Source organism: Ptychodera flava, chromosome 5 (genome assembly GCF_041260155.1).
Source record: "Ptychodera flava strain L36383 chromosome 5, AS_Pfla_20210202, whole genome shotgun sequence".
Taxonomy (NCBI): Eukaryota; Metazoa; Hemichordata; class Enteropneusta; family Ptychoderidae; genus Ptychodera; species Ptychodera flava.
The window spans coordinates 1,291,958-1,310,939 of NC_091932.1; the positions used below are offsets into that span (position 1 = coordinate 1,291,958).

Consider the following 18,982-nt stretch of genomic DNA (forward strand, 5'->3'; position numbering starts at 1 on the left):
GTACACAGGCCAATGTGTTGACATGCAAACAACAGATTATACGACACTGAATATAACGGCGAGACCGGTATACATGTACAGAGAAACAAACGTTTCATGAAGCCCACAATGCTTGTAGCAATAACAGGTGTACTTCAACAGAAATGACAAAGGTACAGTCAATCTACGACGCCGCTGCAACTGGCGTTATTACGTTCCGAATTCGGCTTACCCGGGGCTCTGGCTCTGGCTGCAACTGTACAAATATTGCAGCTAAACGATGGCGTAGATGTCGTGCCATTGCCAAGATACTCTGCTGTTTCCGATCGTTTTGTCTACAGAACTACTAAAAACTCTCTCAATTCGACAAGAAAAAATAATTACGGTTTGAAATCGGTGCATTAATTTATATATTATAAAAATAATAAAATGTGACATCACCGATCATAAGAAACGTGGTGTTGAAGAACATATATTTTTTGAACAGAAGACTACGGCGTCCATTTTCTGTAAGTATACATGTAATCTAACTTTAGCAAACTTGCGAGTCAAACATCCGAAGAGTAACGTCAATATTTTTGGTTTTGTTCTACTCATGTTATAAAATAAGTCAAATTTCGGGAAAGTATCTGTACATTTTCGATATCTGTGCAGCGCGCAGCGCAAATGTGTAAACCGACTCTGCATTTATCCATCCTAAAGACCATGATCAGTTCGCGACTGCAGAACCCCCCCCCCCCCTCTCTCTCTCTATCTCTCTCCCAAAAAAGTTTAGCTATTTGATGTTTTATTTTTCACGATCACAGCTCAATGTTGATGTCGATTTTGATTTACGAAGTTTCTTCGTAACTAGAGACATGTCACGGCCTGGAGCTAGTTATCACTATAAAAACATTCTGTGTAAACGTTTTGCTTCCGAATGGAGGTGACAGGTGACTTCGTGTGTAAAATATTGAATGGCAATATGAATTTCACCGTTAAGAAAGTCTATGACTTTCAAACTAGTCGCACAAACAACAATAAACATGGCGGAGCAACGATACCGACATATTTTTTTTCTCGACCTCTGATGAGAGCGACTCGGTGAAATTTTCCAACCTGGTATTGGTTAGTATTTGGCTTTGCCCCGTGTGCTGGGTTATGTACACGTAAACTAATTATACAAAAGTTGTATTCACTGTAAATCAATAAGCCTTTCGAACACGAAAGATATTCGGATATCTGAACCTCAACATCGGTTACGCAGCTCGAAAGTTATCCTCCGAAACAGGACAGGAACATTGGTCAAAGCCGGATTTCGTATGGTATATAGATATGGAAACACGCAGCTCTTTGTTAGAAAGCATGCAATGCATGATGCTCCCTAGCTTGGTCCTTGGATTGTTGCTTTCCGTCTTGCCCCTACACACCATCAATTGTCTAACAATCACAGGATTCAGTCACATGTGTCTTCAAATTTTGATACATTAATTCTACCAATCATCAAGCACGGAACACATAAAAAAACAATGATCGCGGCTACGGGTTCAAGGACGTTCGAATTCACGGGGAGAAACACCACGGATTTGTCGCAGAATTGTTATAACTAGCTTTATCTGTTTATGGAGAATATGGGCGATCAGCGTATGGTCGCACATCGAATCGACGCCAAGATAAAAATATGATGTGCGAAAAGTTTAGTTTTGTTTTATTCAACTGAGATATCGCCTTTGTTATCGCCTAAACATCCTCGGGTTTTGTTTTCGGGCAGACTGCAACATGAATATCTTCCCAATGCATAGAGTACGGCCGTTCACGCAATCATAGACCCATGTGCTTTGGCAAACGCTCGGGCCAATTTTTTTGGACGTTGGTTAGAAACTAATGACAATATATAGGTGAAGATGTTACATCTGTCAAAGAGTATTGAAGATTAAATTACTTTCATCGATCGATAAAGAAGAGAAAGAATGAGTCAGTGAATATGGAATCAGAGACGGGAGAATCGAGGGTTTATGATCAATTGGGAACAAAAATATTTCGATTAATTGACTAACACAACCAAAAAGGAAATTTTATTCAACTTTGAAAAAAGTCACCACCTTTCGTTGGCATAGGATTCCATGGCAATGGACCAACACATGATGTCGTTTAGGTCCTCAAAAATCTTCTAAAACGGCACGACGATAATAACTAAATGACACGATATCAGTTGTCGTTTCAATTTTTTTCTTTTCTGTCAGAAACTCCACGATGATGTTTTGGAAATCAAATGGGAAATGCCATATTCTCGGTGCTCCGATCGATCCATCCATTTCTCTGCCATGATCCGCCCATGGATGTAAAAAATAGATATCCGCCTCAGTAAATATCTGAAGTTTCTACAGGAAATCTCTCGTCCGTTCACGGATCTTTTTTCGTCTTTCATTTTAGTTTCAAGTTGTTTATAGGGTAAGGAAGCTAGAAATCCATCAAAACATCGCTCCAGGGTCTATGATCAAAAGTATGAGCGTGTTTTGTCATCAGCTGTCAGCAGGTCGTTTTCCAAACCGCGACAGGGACTCGGAAACCCGCCATAGTGTCACAGGACACTAGATTGTATGTAATTGTGTGCTATTGTTTGGTCTGTTTCAAGGTTAATTGACTCTGAATAACCTAATCATGGTCGTGACTCCCGTTTTTGACATAACTATATAAACACCCGTCGGGATTGAGTGTTCATGGCGTCCCCTTTCACTTTGACCAGCACTTTTGAATCAGTCTGTGAATCGTACGTCCCAGCCCGATCAGTCTCTCGCTGATTTTTAAAACCTGGTAAATAATGTTCTTCGTAGTCTGATATAATATTCTATTCTCCATTATGTAAAGATGAATGTCTCATTCATATTTTATTTAGACGAATATATCAACTTCTTGGTGTTTGGAAATAAGAGTGTTGCAATAATTTCCATCGGGGACTTCAATGATGAATTCACTCAGCGGTTCGCTCATGATACACAGCACTGTACTTCCATGGAGATTGTATCGCTGTTTTAGCAATGACTTTGATCGTAAGTTTTCATTCGACCAAAGTGATGAAATAATGCTGACAAGCACTAACTATGTACAGTCCGAGTTCACTTCACATTCTCACTATCGATCGCACTTTCATAGTGAGCACGTACACTTCAAGCCCTCACATTCGCTCTCCTAACTTTAGCCTCGCACTTGTCGATTTCCGGTACCCTTACATACCTTACGTCAGGAAGTCAGTCGTAAGGACGGTCGCATTTGCTGAGACCAGGTCTCAAATTCACTCGCAAATGTGCATCACAAAGCGAAATGGGAGTCTCAAGTTCAGTCGCAAACGTGATCGCACTTTGACTCTTCTTTGAACTGAGAGTCTCAGAATCAGTCGCATTCTTATCATTTGGGGTCGTCATGAATTGGAAGTAGCAATTATTGGACGATTCAAAGGCCGCAGAATTAGAGCAAGAATTACGGTCCAAGAGGTTCCGATCAAACAAGGGAATGAGTATGGAATGTTCGGTTTACGGCTGCACCGCCTATTCAGACACTGAGACAGCCAGGACACTCTCGCCATATACTGAGTATAGAGTTACCCTACGAAATGTATAATGGCAGAGATATTTGGCCATCGAAATAGTTTGAGAGTAAAATTTAGCGTCTTTTTTAACCTGTGAAAGTATTTACCGACAAGGTTTGGGTAGAAACTACAAACAGATTTAAAGGTCGATTTACGATCCAAATGACACTCGACTGGCTCGGAGTTACCTTCCCTCTCGGGTGATGTTATTACATACTTCACATACGTGTCGGAAAAAATTACTTCCATCCTCCGCATTTTAGTGACACATTTCACCATATTTCCCACGAAAAACATGAATATTTCTTTGAAATCGCCTGACTAAACCAAAATAGACTATTAATACCGTGGTTGACATTGAAACTTCGCAATGGCGCAGAGTAAGGGCGCATTTTGGGCGGCGCAATATACCGGCGCAAAATGGGGGCGCAGTTTGAAATGCGCCGGCGCAGTTTGCAGGCGCACTTTGGTGATTTCAGACCGCTTACATAGCTCGAACTTGTCAGTGTCAAAAATATGCAAATGAGGGGAAAAAAGAAAAAACACTGCAAATTGCTAAAACTCTGTAACCGTTGGTTAGATTGGGTTGAAACTTGGTGTGCAGGTTTCTTTAGGTATTCTAAATTAGGTCTTTAAAATTTGGGATGAAATTTGCATGTTTCTATTTTTGGGGTAATTTTTTCAGTTTTTCGTCAAAAAATGTTTTTCTCTGAAACACTCATCTGATTGCTTTGAAAGTTGGTATACATGTTCCTCAGGATGACCTCAGTCAAGTTTATAAAAATTGAATTGAAATTTTCATATTTGTAATTTTGGGGCAATTTTCCGAATTTTTGGTCAAAAATAGTTTTATTCAAAAATACTAATCTGATAGCTTTGATATTTGGTATACAGGTTCCTCAGGTTGATCAAAATCAGTTTTTTGCTCACGTGTTGACACACGTGGGCATATGTCGCAGCGATGTCTGTCTGTCTGTCTGTCTGTCTGTCTGTCTGTCTGTCTGTGTACTCAATATCTCAAAAACGGCTCATCAGATCAGAATCAAATCTGGTACATAGATTTGATTTGCAAATGGCAAGAACTGATTAGTTTTTGGTGGGTGTGGCTTGCTTACTTTTTGCTCATTTGCATAATTAATGATTTTAGAAAAAACGGATATATATTGACAACGACTGCACACAATTTGATGAGATTCGCTACAAATGTTGATCACACCAAGATATATCAGCTTTGAAAGATATTAAGGGGTGACCTGAAAGATAATTACTAATTTGCATGTTTAATGAAATTTCCTAATTAGGAGTATATATATCTGGATTTACTCAATCAAAATTGACGAAACTTGGTATGCATATTGAAGATACTATGATTTAACGTTATCGAAAGTCATTAAGCATTTTACTTCATCCAAATCCTAATTTGCATATTTAATGACCTTTTGAAATTAAGGCTTTATATTTGAAGTTACATGACCAAAATTGATGAAACTTGCTTTGTACATTAAAAATACTATGATAGAATATTATTAAATATCATTAAGCATTTTTACATCAGCCAATTCCTAATTTGCATATTTTATGAACTTTCCTAATTAGGGGTATTTATCTGAATTGACGAGACCAAAGTTGATGAAACTGGCTATGTACATCAAAGATACTATAATAGAACATTATTGAAAGTCATTAAACATTTGAAGTTTAGCCAATTCCTTATTTACATATTTAATGAACTTTCATAATCAGGGATATTTATCTGTATTGACAAGACCAAAGTTGACGAAACTTGCTATGTACATTAAAGATACTATGATACGACATTATTGAAAGTCATTAAGCATTTTTACTTCATCCAGCTCCTAATTTGCATATTTAATGAATTTTTGAAATTAGGGATATATATTTGAATTTACATGACCAAAATTGATGAAACTTGCTATGTACATTAAAGATACTATTATGTAGGCTAACTGTATTGAAAGGCATTAAGCATTTTTGCTTCAGCCAATTCCTAATTTGTGTATTTAATGAACTTTCCTAATTAGGGATATATGCTTGGATTTATTTGATCAAAATTGGCATAATATGCTATGTACATTGATGATTATACCAGGTTATATCAATATTGGAAGTCATTTTGCATTTAAGTTTTCATGTCAGCTAATTTATAGTTTGCATATCTAATGAGCTTTCAAAGTTTGGAATATATAGTTTGAAGGACTTGACCAAAGGCAATTACACTTGCTATATAAAGTGGTGATACAATGACAGCAGTCAAAGAAATGAATATTTTTTTCAGCTAATTACATATTTGAATACTCAATGACCTATATAGTTAATCTGTGGTGAATTATGTTCATTATGTTGATCATAATACTTCAATGAAGTTGCAAACATATGGCAAAGGTTCAAATTTACACATAACTGCAATATATAATGAAACACGTGAGCATTTACAGTTCATATCTGGTAAGTAAAATTTATTCTTCTCTGAAACCGCTAGCCCAATTGCTCTCAAATTTGGATTGGATGTTTGCAAGGGTATTACCCTTCAAATTGTTGAAATTAGGACAAAATTGGAAATATTACTGTTTTGGGGCAATTTTTGTCAGTTTTGGTCAAAAAATCTTAAAAAATATTTTCTTTTTAAAGCCCCTGGACAGACAGCTTTTATATTTGGTGTACAGATGTCCAGGGATGACAATAGTTATGTGAAATTGTCCTGAAATATACAAATTTGTATTTTTAAGACAATTTTGTAATTTTTGGTCAAGAAAACTTGTTCTCAAAATTACTTGTCTGATAGCTTTGTAATTTGGTACAAAAGTCCCGAGGGATGTTATTACATAAATTTTCTGCTCAAAGTGTTGGGAAACCCCCAAATTTTTATATTTTAGGTAATTTTCTCAGTTTGTGACCTTAAATGACCTACACCAACCCAGGATATGTTGTGAGAGAGTTTCGAAGGCTGTGAACATAATTTTGTCATATTTAATATCAATTTGTAGTAAAAGTTTGATCCAGAAAACAAAGTTGAGGTAAATTTTTTCATTGCGAAACCAATTTTTGCAACTTTTGCATATAAGACACACAAGAACTGATGAGAAATTTGGATCCAGGATAATTCCAGATGTCGTAATCCCCCACAGTGGAAGGCATTTCACTATCTGTAACTGATTTCAGTGCTGTTTACATTCGAATGATAGCACTCGTAGCATTAATTAAAATATCCCCAAGGTTGTAAATACATTTCCTGCCAGCTGGTCTTATGTAAGGGGTGGAACATTTGATATTCAGGAGGGGGTAGGGGCTAGAAGATTGATGAGGTAGCATTACTTTTTACCAGATCCCTTATACATTTTTTCCTACTCTTTATTTTTTCCCCACTCTCCCACCTTTTCTTTTTGTCAAGCTTCTCTGGCTAATTTTTTGTTGACATTTGCTTATGTATGGAGGATCTACTTGTCCCATTGCTATAGAAGTTGATATGCATGTTCCTAAAGATGACCTCCAGTACTTCAGTGGCCGACCTTATTTGCTTTTGTCATTCTTGTTTTTCTGGTTTAAATATTTCTTGAATTTACCAATTCAAACCGAATGTAAGCACACTGTCCTTGACGGTATTTTTTTTTTATGTTACCATTTTTGTATCATTCTTTTCTCCCAATCCTGTAATCATTTATATGTATGGACATGCTCATTGTCCGAAATAAAGAATTGATAATTAATAATAATAATAATAATAATAATAATACCACAGTGCATGTGAAGACATTCACTTATGCCAGTGGAGAAAGAATTTTCTTTCAGAACCGCTCATACCAGCAAATGTTAAGACTTATTTGTACAAGTTGCTAACATATGTTTCAAGTTGCTCAGCAAAATAGAATTATGTCTTGATTTAAAAAGTTTTAATATATATATGAACAATAAGTTGTGAAAAGTCACTGCCTCATGCAAAACACCTTGAGTTTGACAGAACAGTTAAAATGGCCTATGCAATTGTATTTGGCCTTTATGATATTATTGGCACTGGTCAAGCATGCTTTCTTGAGTGCTGTATTTTTTCCCACCAAAATTTTAGTGAAACATAAATTACCAATTTTTATGAACTTTTCTGTAACTTTTTAGATAATTTTGGACCAAATAAGCGCACCATTTCATTGGCCACAGTTTTTTATCAAAATTTTGGCAAAAATTTGACAAAAATTGACTGAGCTATATTTTTATAAGGGCGACAAAAATTGACTTTGGCGCTCAAAGGGTTAACATATGCTTTGAGAGTCCTACATAATGTTCATGTCTCATGATCATATATGTACAGGTGCTATGAATAGTAATTTATAGCCTTCATTATTCTTCCAAAGCTACAGATCATTTTCATTTTTGCACAGTAATCTAAGTATTAGGGCTTCTCTAAAACAATTTAGACTAAGTGCACATCAACTTAACACAGAAACAGGTAGATATCGTAAAATGGGAGCAGTAAAGCGTCTTTGCCCATGTTGCAAGAGTAACAAAAGAGAAGACAAAATACACTGTCTACTCCAATGCCCATTTATACAACAAAAAAAGAATACAAATTCTGTGTTTAAAAGACAAGAAACAAAGTTTAACTGAAACAATTACTGAAATAATGACAAACAATTTGGCAAAATTTATTGTTGTTTTGAAAAGAGAAAGTGTTATTATTTCTAAGTGACTTTGAGGTTTTTTAATTTCTTTCTTTCTGGCTTGTTCAACTTGAAGTTGAATATCTGTATATTGTATGGGCTAATATACCAGACTGGCATATGGTTCAATAAAGATCTTCTCTATTCTATTCTGTTCTAATACAGCAGGCTTTGGTAGCACAGCCCTCCCTTTCCATGTACAACAATATGACAGAATCCCCATGACCTCGCCAGCATTTTGAGGGATACTGAATTTATCTCAATGACATTTAACACTTACATTTTATTAGTACTCAACATACCGGTACACTATCAGAGAGTGTTGTAAGGTACAGTACTCTCAGTACAAAGTGGGAAAATTACATAATTGCATAACTGAATTGCATCTCAGTAAATGCAATAAATGCAACAATGAACATACAGGAGTAAATAACATTGCAAAGTACTACCAACTTGGGCAGAGTTACTGGAGGAAGCAATGAGTGATGCGGAATATCCTGCTGTACTTTTCTCTCGCTTTGCTCATGAAAAGTACAGCAAGATATATGCTGTACATATACATCATTTGTTAAAATAACTTGAGTTTCCCTAAATATGCTGTGTGAGGTCATAGGGTTCTGTTATTATGACTTATGGAGGTGAAATATGTGGTAATGAGATCAATGAAAAGAAGAATTTTCTGAATGATGTTAGCGAAATTGCTTTTACAGATATTTACCTGAAGTTTCTGAACAAGCTTCGAGAGCTGGTATTCTTGCTGAATAGGCCAAACCCGGAATTCAAATCGACCACGTGCATTGCATTGAACGCAAAACGTGTATTACCATACGCGTTTGTGGGCTTGTTTGTACCGGTATCACGTGCTTATTGGGCATACTGAGTCTGTAGAACGCATCGCGTCCTTTTTATTCCAGAGTATTGAACCTTTGGGCAGATATCCCATTCAGTTCTCTGTTATAATGTCATGATAATATTAGTAGAATGCACCTCGGGACAGAAATTCGGGCCTTCAAATTTCATCAATTTTCTTCTGACCTAGCACTTGTGGGGGCTCATTTTGAAGCTCTTCGCGAAAGAAAAGTTTTCACTGTCTGAGTTTTTCGAAAATCGAAAATTTTATTTTTTCTCATAGAGTATACAGGGATGCAGGCGGCCACTTTGAATTTCAAATATTGAGAAATCGCAAGTTATTTGTCTCTCAAGTACTAAAGTTTGCACGGTGACCCCTGATTTTTATTCTTACTTGCTTTGGTAAGAGAATGGTTGAAAAGTTTCACTGAGGAAAGTTTGAGCAAAAGTGTAAGTCTTTCACTTTCAAGGTGAATATTACCTTAAAAGTACATGTACTGGGGCATAGATTGGTTTTATCAGATGGCATAATTATACTGCGTGCTACATATACGGTACCACTGCTTAAGCAGCATTCCAAGTGGTTTGATTATATCAGATACATTCTGGATACTTATAGTGGAAGACCGTCTGGTCAGCTGTTTGCAACTTTAATCTCACTACTAAAACAGTTCACAGAAATTTGATGAGTGAACACCTGGTTTCATGGATAAACGAATCACATAATGATGTGAGGACACATTCCTCTGACAAACCTATGTACAGACAAAACTTGTTTTTCTCTCAAAGACTACTTAATGCGTATCAAGAATACAAAATATGTAGGAAGTTGACACAGTCCCTCCACCCACGGTGAAGTTGATGACAAAATATCGCATTTCTGATCATAATTTGCAGATAGAGGTGGGGAGATCAGTCCCCAAAATTCCATCTGAAGAGAGATTTTGTAATTTTTGTAAGCTCTTATAGAAGATAAATTTCACTATATCATGAAGTGTAGTTGTTACGTGACAGGAAACAAACAAAAGGTGAACTCAGCAGTTTCCATGTAAAACGAAATTTATTACGAAAATAAAACTAATTGCTAAGTCAGGGATAAAATACAAACTGAAAAAGTGTACAGACTACTTATCTCAGCTGGGATGGCAATTAAGCTCCAGTCTCAGAGTTGTAACAGTCAGTCCGATGAATGAACAAGCTTGCAGGCTTGAAGTTGCACAAAGTTCACAGTGTAAATCCAGCATGGCAGTGAAGGTCTTGAAAATTCTTGAAATTAATACTGACGGAGTCTCCAAAGACTTGAAGTAACACGCAAGAGACATGATCCCAAATGTCTGACTGCAAGCTGTGCACGTCCCTATTTATGTGCTTACATAAGAGCTGCTATAAGAACAATCTAGAACTTTTATTGACATGCCAATTATTGTTCTAAAATTATCTCTCTTACACAACTAATTAAATTTCCAGAACATAACACTACTAATTGAATTCAAGGTTGTGACGTCGTTAAGGGCAGTGACCTTGAGAATGGGCAGATCGTCCATGTAGCCGACACGAACACGAAGTGTCTGTTACCGGCTACCAAAAACTATGAAAAATAGTAAAGAATGAGCTACAAAATCACTATCAGTTTTAAGTTGCAGGTAGAATAAGTCTGTGCCTTTGTAAAAAATACTATAAAAATAGTAGAAAGTGAAGAACCAGCTGAAAGTTAGTTGAGGAGACCTTGACCGCATATCATTTGCATCTCATTGTCGGCTACATGGACTGTGTGCCTGAGAATGTTCTAGACTAATTAAACTCAGGTCATGATGAGTGTGGGGGAAAATGACATACATAACATAGTAAATATGTTGCATTTAGAAATGTCCTTTTCTCATCTATGGAGTCACATTTTCAGAATTTTGAACAATTGAGTGATAGAGAGAAATTCCTTTATATTTTGAGTTTTGAAGACATTGAAGGTACCTCTTCTAACATATATTTCAAACACTGTCAATTGACCCCAAGCAGCAGCCTCACCCGATATGTGTGTAATATTTGATTTTGTAACTTAATTGCTCTACCAAACTTCTTGAAGTGTGTTGTGCAATAAAGTTATCATTATTATTGAATAATGAGTATCGCAAAGTCCATGAATGTGACTTAAATAAATCCCAGTGATCCACCACAATGACGTACATTGTACTATATACAAGGTCTATGATTGGCTTACCTTATGGACATGTATCGAGGTCTATGATTGGCTTACCTTATAGACATGTATTTACATGTAGGTTTTCTAAAAAGGCCATCATCTGCTCATGCTCGAGCACTCTGGAGCATGTTCCATAGCGCTCAAAGAACACTCCACAGCGATAGAGAATGCATGTCATGAATTCAGACTTTTATTTCACAAGGAAACTTTTTTTTTTAAATAGAGTAGGTTAATTTTAAATAAAGAGCAAACACAATGTAGTTTTAAATAGATTTAATTCTCAACTAGAATCATCAAAATGTTGAAAACAGCAATTATTTCAGTCCAAATTGTCAGAATAAGAAACATACAGTCATTTGCGTTTACTTGGAGAGACATATTTACAAACAGAAAGTAGTTCCCCTGCAAGAACTTCTTTATTGACAATTTCTCATTTGCAGATGGCCAGGTAAACAATGTCACGTACGTGCAGTATTTATTGGAAATTTTCACATTTTGATCACTTTGTAAGTCAATATTGCGAAGAATTTGGTATCAGATAATCCCTCGAATGTTTGTGTATTCAGGGAAACAAGAGTCGGAGATAACATTTATGTAATATAAAGACACATGGATTACTTTCGTTTTGTCAATTGGCATATCAGCTAGGTTTAAAAAATATGGGGTTTATATTTTCATGTGCAACAAGGAATATGGTAGAACATATGTAATAATATCGATTATGTAATAATATCAATTCACAATTCTCATTAAATAATATTCTGGACATACTTACCATCTTTCAGAAACCAAAAAACCTGGGAGTGGCAAACATGACGGTCCAAGAAGTTGCATCTTTACTGCGGAATGATATTCGCATTCCTCAAGAAGCAATTGATAAATTTGTTCAGAATGAGATCGATGGATGCATGTTGATTTCTCTTTTAAAAGACGGAGAAGATTACAGCATTCTTGTGGATGAATTGAGTATTACAAAACTTCAAGCTATGAAGATAAACAAGTATGTGGTAGATGGATGGCGACCAAGCCATTCAGGCAAGAACAAATGAACAGAGCTTTAAACATCTATGAAGTCAGTTAACCCTTTGAGCACCACAGTCTATTTTTGTCCCCTTTATATTATAAACTCCAGTCAATTTTTCTTAGAGTTTTGCGAAAATTTTGTAAAAAAACTGTAGCAAATGAAATGTGATGTCCATTTGGTCCAAAATTATCAAAAAATTTCAGAAAAAATCATAAAAATTGGCAAAATTTTGCACTAAAATTTTGGCAGGAGAAAATTACAGTGCTCAAAGGGTTAATGTAATTTTGAACTGATCCATTTGTTACCTGAAAATCATAGAGTGTATACATTCAAAGACTGATGCAATTACTTTCTCATGTTTTGATTGATGCAATAGTTAGATTTAGGCTCTGATAACTCATCTGAGTTCATTAATTTCTTTACATTCATAGTACCAACAACGAAGAGTTTTTATAGTCTCCATTACTTACAGATCCAGGAAAAAATATTCTGAAAAAACTTGCCACAGCCAAATGGTGTATATGCTTCATTTTGAATATTAATATCATTGTAGGGATCCATGTTTTAAACAAATCCCTCTTGATCTTTCTGTGCTGCTTTCCTTAATCATTCCAAATTGGTACATAAATGCTTGGTCAAAGATACAGAATGCAGTCAAATGTGTTACGACAGATTTACACTGCCAGTTTGCAGGCATTTTCCACGATGTATGGGTACAAAAAGTACATGACAAAATACGGTATAATCATGATTATTATGATATTATGATTATTATTGAGAACAGCTAGAATTTTACATGTTAAAAAAATATGGAACACCCATTCCATAACATTTGCTGTGTCCTGTCGTCCCCAATCAGACCCCCATATGCAGTGAATCTGCAGCAAGTGCATCAGTGCATTCACTGTTGATTCAAGGTGTCATGGGGAACCACAGTAGACGATTGCCAGAATAAGTCTGGCATTCTGTACATACTTAAGTTCAAAGGCTATCCAGAAGCATATACAAGATTATGTGTTCCATACTCACTATAACTTGGAAGAAAAATTGTTGAACCCGGATTAAAACAGTCCGTAGCCGTGCAATTCGATGCTGAAATCACTAATGTAAGTTGTATATGGTTATCATGAAAATACCAAAAAGGATGCACTTGGCAGAGGTGCCACATATCGCCCTGGCCTCTGCTTCACATCTGGCGATACCCTGTGCCAATGTCTTTGTGCATCCTTTGCTGTATTTTTGTTAAAGTCTCATAATATTAAAGAACACAGTAGAATGAATCATTGAAGAAGATAGTGGTTTAATTATATATACCGGTACACCATGTTTAATAAGATTTTTGTCGATTCAAGACTCAGCAGATATGTATGTACACAGACACTGCATGACCTAACCGTCGATAGAGCTCCGCTGTGTTATGTAAAGAATAACTATTTTGTAACACATGTGTTGATGAAGGTGGAAATCTTTGATAGCTCATTTCATGATGGCCTGATCAAAAATGGCAAAAATAGCTGCACTGAAAAATACACAACGAACATCTCTGCCAAATATCAAAGCTATCAGATGAGCAGTTTTTTTAAGAAACAAATTTTTTAACCAAAAATGGCAAAATTGACCCAAAAATACAAAATTGCAGACATTATCATAATTTCAATGTATCACATTTAGATAATCCCTTTGAACTTGAATACCAAATGTCAAAGTTATCAAACATAGTTTTTGAGGAACAACTTTTTTGACCAAAAAATGGCAAAGTGCCACCAAAAAACAAATTTGCAGACTTCATCATATTTTCAATATATTACATTAAGTTAATCTGTAGGAACCCATATACCAAATATCAAAGCTATCAGAATAGTAGTTTTTGAGAAAGAAATTTTTTAACAAAAAACGGCAAAAATTGACCCAAAAGTACAAAATTGTAAATTTCATCATAATGTCAATACATCATATTTTGATCATCCTGTATACAAAATATCAAAGCCATCAGATAAGCGGTTTTGTTCAAAAAAATTTTTGACCAAAAATGATAAAAATTGCCTTAAAAATACAAATTTGCATATTTCTACACAATTTTAACAAACCTGAAATATGTTAACCCCTAAGGAACCTATATTTCTAATATCAAAGCTGTCTGACTAACAGTTTTTAAGTAGTAGATTTTTAAATATTTTTTGATCAAAAATGACAAAAATTGCCTTAAAACTACAAATTTGCATATTTCATCACATTTTGAACAAATCTAAATAAAATCATCCCTAGGGACCTGTATACCAAATATTAAAGCTATCGGACGAGCTGTTAGTGAGAAGCGGATTTTTGCCCAAAAATACAAATTTTCATATTTTATCACAATTTGAACAAATCTTATTAAGATCATCTCTGGGAACCTATACTCTAAATATTGACGGAATTAGACTGTTTCGAAGAAGAAGCTTGGAATGTAATAAGTTGACGGATGACAGATGCCAGACGACATGTGATGGACGACGCCATACATCCACCTATCATATAACCTCTGTGTCGCTGACAGTGGAGCTAATTAAAATTTATCAGATGTATTTCTAGATGAAAAATAAAGGTCAGTCCAGAAGACTATATATTAATCAAGAAAAGAAAGTTTTTATTGAGCTTACAGTCACAGTGAAGGTTTAAAACTGAAATTATGAAGCTTAGAATTCTTTAAAGTTTTCATAAACAAATTAGACATACGGTATAGTTTCAGTATTTTAGCAGCATTGAATTTAACATACATAGTAAATCTTTTTATTATAGTGACAAAATTTTGGATTTCTATGTAAGATGTGAGGATGCACAAATAATGAATAGATCAAAAAGATAACATTAAAGCAAAGGAACGACACGGAGACAAGTGTTTGGCCCAAATCTGGGGTTACGCATGTACTGCCATGGCGGGGGGCAACGAGGCATCATGGCGACCTGGACGGCGGTACGTGACTCTGGGTACCGTGCAATGCGGACAACGTGCTACAGGTCGCCTGCGGCAGACCCATGACAGCTGAGTACCCCCTTGGAACTTTATTGTGTAAAGCTATCAATATAGAGACATACAGTATCTTTTATTGTGAGCTGCTACCCTGCAGCGAGGCACTTTTTTTTTCTTTTTTTTGCGGAGGGTGGGTGGGAATTTTGCGGTGTGAACTTGACCGTGGCAGAAGTTGAAATGGACGATCTATAGCTTTGATCACACTGATATGCGCATGGATAATGACATGGAAAGGGTGACGCAAGTTGTTTAGATAACGGTAAATGAGGGCAGTTGGTAGATTTAGGTTACGTCTCAAGTGCATCCAGTAAGTGGTAGGTGTAGGTGACGCATGGTGTCACCCATACATGTCAAGGTCTAAACCCTTTTCCCCCGTGTCCCTCCAGACGTTAACAATGCTTATAGCAAAGCCATAATCACCCATTATTTACCAAGGAATCAAAAACAAAGGAGAAACATTGTAATATATTGTGTGAACAGGCAATATTATATTACGTAGACTCAAGTTCATGTCCCTGGTTGCTAATCAATATCTAATACACCAATTTAGTCATAGATCATGACAACTTGATTTATTGGCTTTTTTCCTGTTCAATTTGCCATAATCGACATTATGGGATAAAATATTGCGCAGTATGTAAGAGAACAACAGCTATTCATCCTAAGGGACTAGTCAGTTTCTTCGGCTGGGGGGTGGATTCATGGGGAAGGGGTGGTCACCCTGTTTTTGACTTTGGTGATAGGGGGGTCACCATGTTTTTGAAATGCCCAATGGGGGGGGGGGGGTCAGTGTGTTTTTGAATTTTGACACAGGCTCATCATTGCCTAAAATGCTAGTGTCAGCCACAAATTTCATCATTCAGTTGTATTTTTCAGCGCGCCCTTCGGGCGCGTAATTTTAATAATCAGTCATATTTTTCAGCATGCCCAACATATCAAGCATACATATATCAGAGATATCTGTATGTTCAATATTTTTCAGCATGCTCTTCAAGTTCATTACTTTAATATATCAGACATTTTTCAGCATGCCCTTCAGGTGCATAGTTTTAATATACAAGGCATATACATTAGAGATATCAGGATGTTTCATATTTTTCAGCGCGCCCTTTGGGTGCCATACTTTAATAAATCAGAGATATATGTCAAAGATATCTTGATGTTTGCTAAGTGAAAGTGCATACAGTTATGAAATCTGCATTTCATATGAAAAGCATGACAAATTCCTGATACTTTTCTGTTCTCTCTATGAGAATTCATGAGTATGAGAAAGCAACATGCACATGTACTTCACAATGTATATTTGATACAGTGACTTATTTTAGAGATAGAAAAATGACAAGAATTAGCTTTTGTTCTCATTGATGCAACTATTTTCCTTTGTGTCTCAGGTTTTCTGTAAAAAGATGCTTTTTTATGACTAAAATATTAACAGTTAAAAAAAAAGGCAGTTTTCGTCATTATTAGCTGTGCTTTAATGGTTTCAATGTTAAAAGAAAAGGTCATCTCAGACACTGCACATATCAGATTTGGCTAATATAGCTCTCTATGGCTCCTCAGGAGATTTTATTGGATAGCTGGCGAGTCTTAACACCGATTAAAGTTTTTGATTTACTGCTTTTTCCTCTTTGATATTAATGATTGACATGCATTTCTGTTCAGGACATCTGGTTAAGCATAGAAAGTGTGGAATACATTCACAGCTGATATTCAAATTGTACTGTATTCAAACTTTAAGATTGACACATTGAAATTTCTATCTTACAACTGACATGTCAACAATAGCATTAAAACACAGAATGACTGTTTAAAAAAAAAAAATGATATATAATATATATATATATATATATATATATATATATATATATATATATATATATATATATATATTTTTTTTTTTTTTATATAATTTATATCCACCTTTTGTTTTACCGTTGTCACGAGGGGGGGGTCACCCTGTTTTCAAAATTTGGAATAGGGGGGTCAGCCACTTTTTGACGTCGGTAAAAATAATCCACCCCCCCCCCCCCCCCAAAGAAACTGACCAGTCCCTAAGTCAAAATTTAGCAGTTTCAATGCTTATTTTGTGATTAATATTTTTGGTGATTGAAGTGACTTTCATAACCATGATAATACAGAGCATGAAGACAGTTGCATCACTTGTGTGTATATATACATAGGTTACTCTTCTGACTGTAGGCCTTTTTGGGCCTCTATAATGTCAGTTTGGTTTGGTTTTGTCTTAGGGTAGGTTTCTCCTCGTTAATATTAAATTTAAAGAGTTGATCTTTCCTCAGCTTATCTTGTCTATTTTCAAATGCTTGCACAGTCTTAGCCATAACAACTGCTTCTGGCAAACTATTCCATAAGTGCGCACTTCTTCTAATAGGTTGGACTATAATGTGCACACCATACAGATAGCAAACAAGGCAACATCACTGTTAGGGAGATTTCAGGTTTGCATAACAGTACAGATAGCAAACACTGCAATATCAGGTGGTACAGAGACTCTAAGTTTGCATACCAGTACAAATAGCAACCGGTACTGATAGCAAACAAGATATACTGATTGATTCATAGTAGCTCTAAATAATAATGAGAATGATGATTCTGTTATTATTATAATTATAAATATACTGTTCATTTTTACCCCAACTTCAATCGCAGAGAACTCTGAGGTCACAGATAACTGTTTGCAAATAAAATAATATTGTAGACACATAATAGTAGAAGACACATAATATTATAGTGCTTGAACATAAAATAATAGTAAATTAATCTAAAATAATACTTTATGTACATAATGTTTGCTTATGAAGTAATGCCTGATGCACATAAAAATATAGTGTCAGGAACATAAACAATGTTCTTTAGTTCTAAAATAATTATGTACCCTCCTAATACACTACTATCTGTAAACTTAAGTCAGCTGAGGCTTTCCATAAGTATCTGCCCCTTCCATTCCTTTCTAGCAAACAGACAGATTTTCGTTATTTCCATATTACTGAGTGGAAATGTATTCAAAACATAACATGGAGACTATGGACTTAGCCATGAGCCAAGCACAGAATGTGCTGATATTATGATAAAAAAGCCAGTGCATCATTCACCTACCACAGAAGGATAATACTGAAACATAGAGTGTTAAAATAACAGGGAGTATTTGTATACAATGCAAGATGTGAGGTACATGAATATTCAGTATTGATAAGGAATCATTCGTATACAATTTTAATACTGAAATGATGCTTATTAATATAATTTGCATAAATGAATACTAACCCAACTCGCATCTTGCACTACCAGCAAGGGAGTATTTGGGAATGAAACTGATTTTATGATTAAAAATACGCAGGGACTATCTTAAAAAGAAGTAATTAAACTGTAGGCATTGTGGCTGGAAAGTTTGGCATGTACAGTTTACCGGTCAGCCTTTGTTTAACACCACGACTTCCATTGTCATGTGTGCGGGTTGTGCTGTGTATATCCAAATTGTTCACTGTCATCAGGTCTCTCCTTTATGAATGTTCAAACCATGTAGAAATCACTTTACTAATGCCATAAACACAATCATCACCCACCTGTGCAGGTAGGTAAACATTCACTTCGTACCATATTTATCAATGTCAGCTAGGTGATATTGCTCACTGTACCCAAAGTGTACTTGTTTGCAGAGGGGTGATTGTTT

The 18,982-nt window shown here is 35.7% G+C and overlaps 1 protein-coding gene across 1 annotated transcript in view; it reads left to right on the forward strand.

The window, feature by feature from the left end:
* LOC139132403 (uncharacterized) overlaps positions 1-17,115 on the forward strand; it is a 65,361-nt gene extending 48,246 nt beyond the window's left edge. The window contains exon 5 of the mRNA XM_070698751.1: positions 12,046-17,115. Within this exon, the coding sequence (XP_070554852.1) occupies positions 12,046-12,309 (264 nt within the window). The 3' untranslated portion in view covers positions 12,310-17,115. The remainder of the gene's footprint in view (positions 1-12,045) is intronic.
* Positions 17,116-18,982: the final 1,867 nt, after the last annotated feature.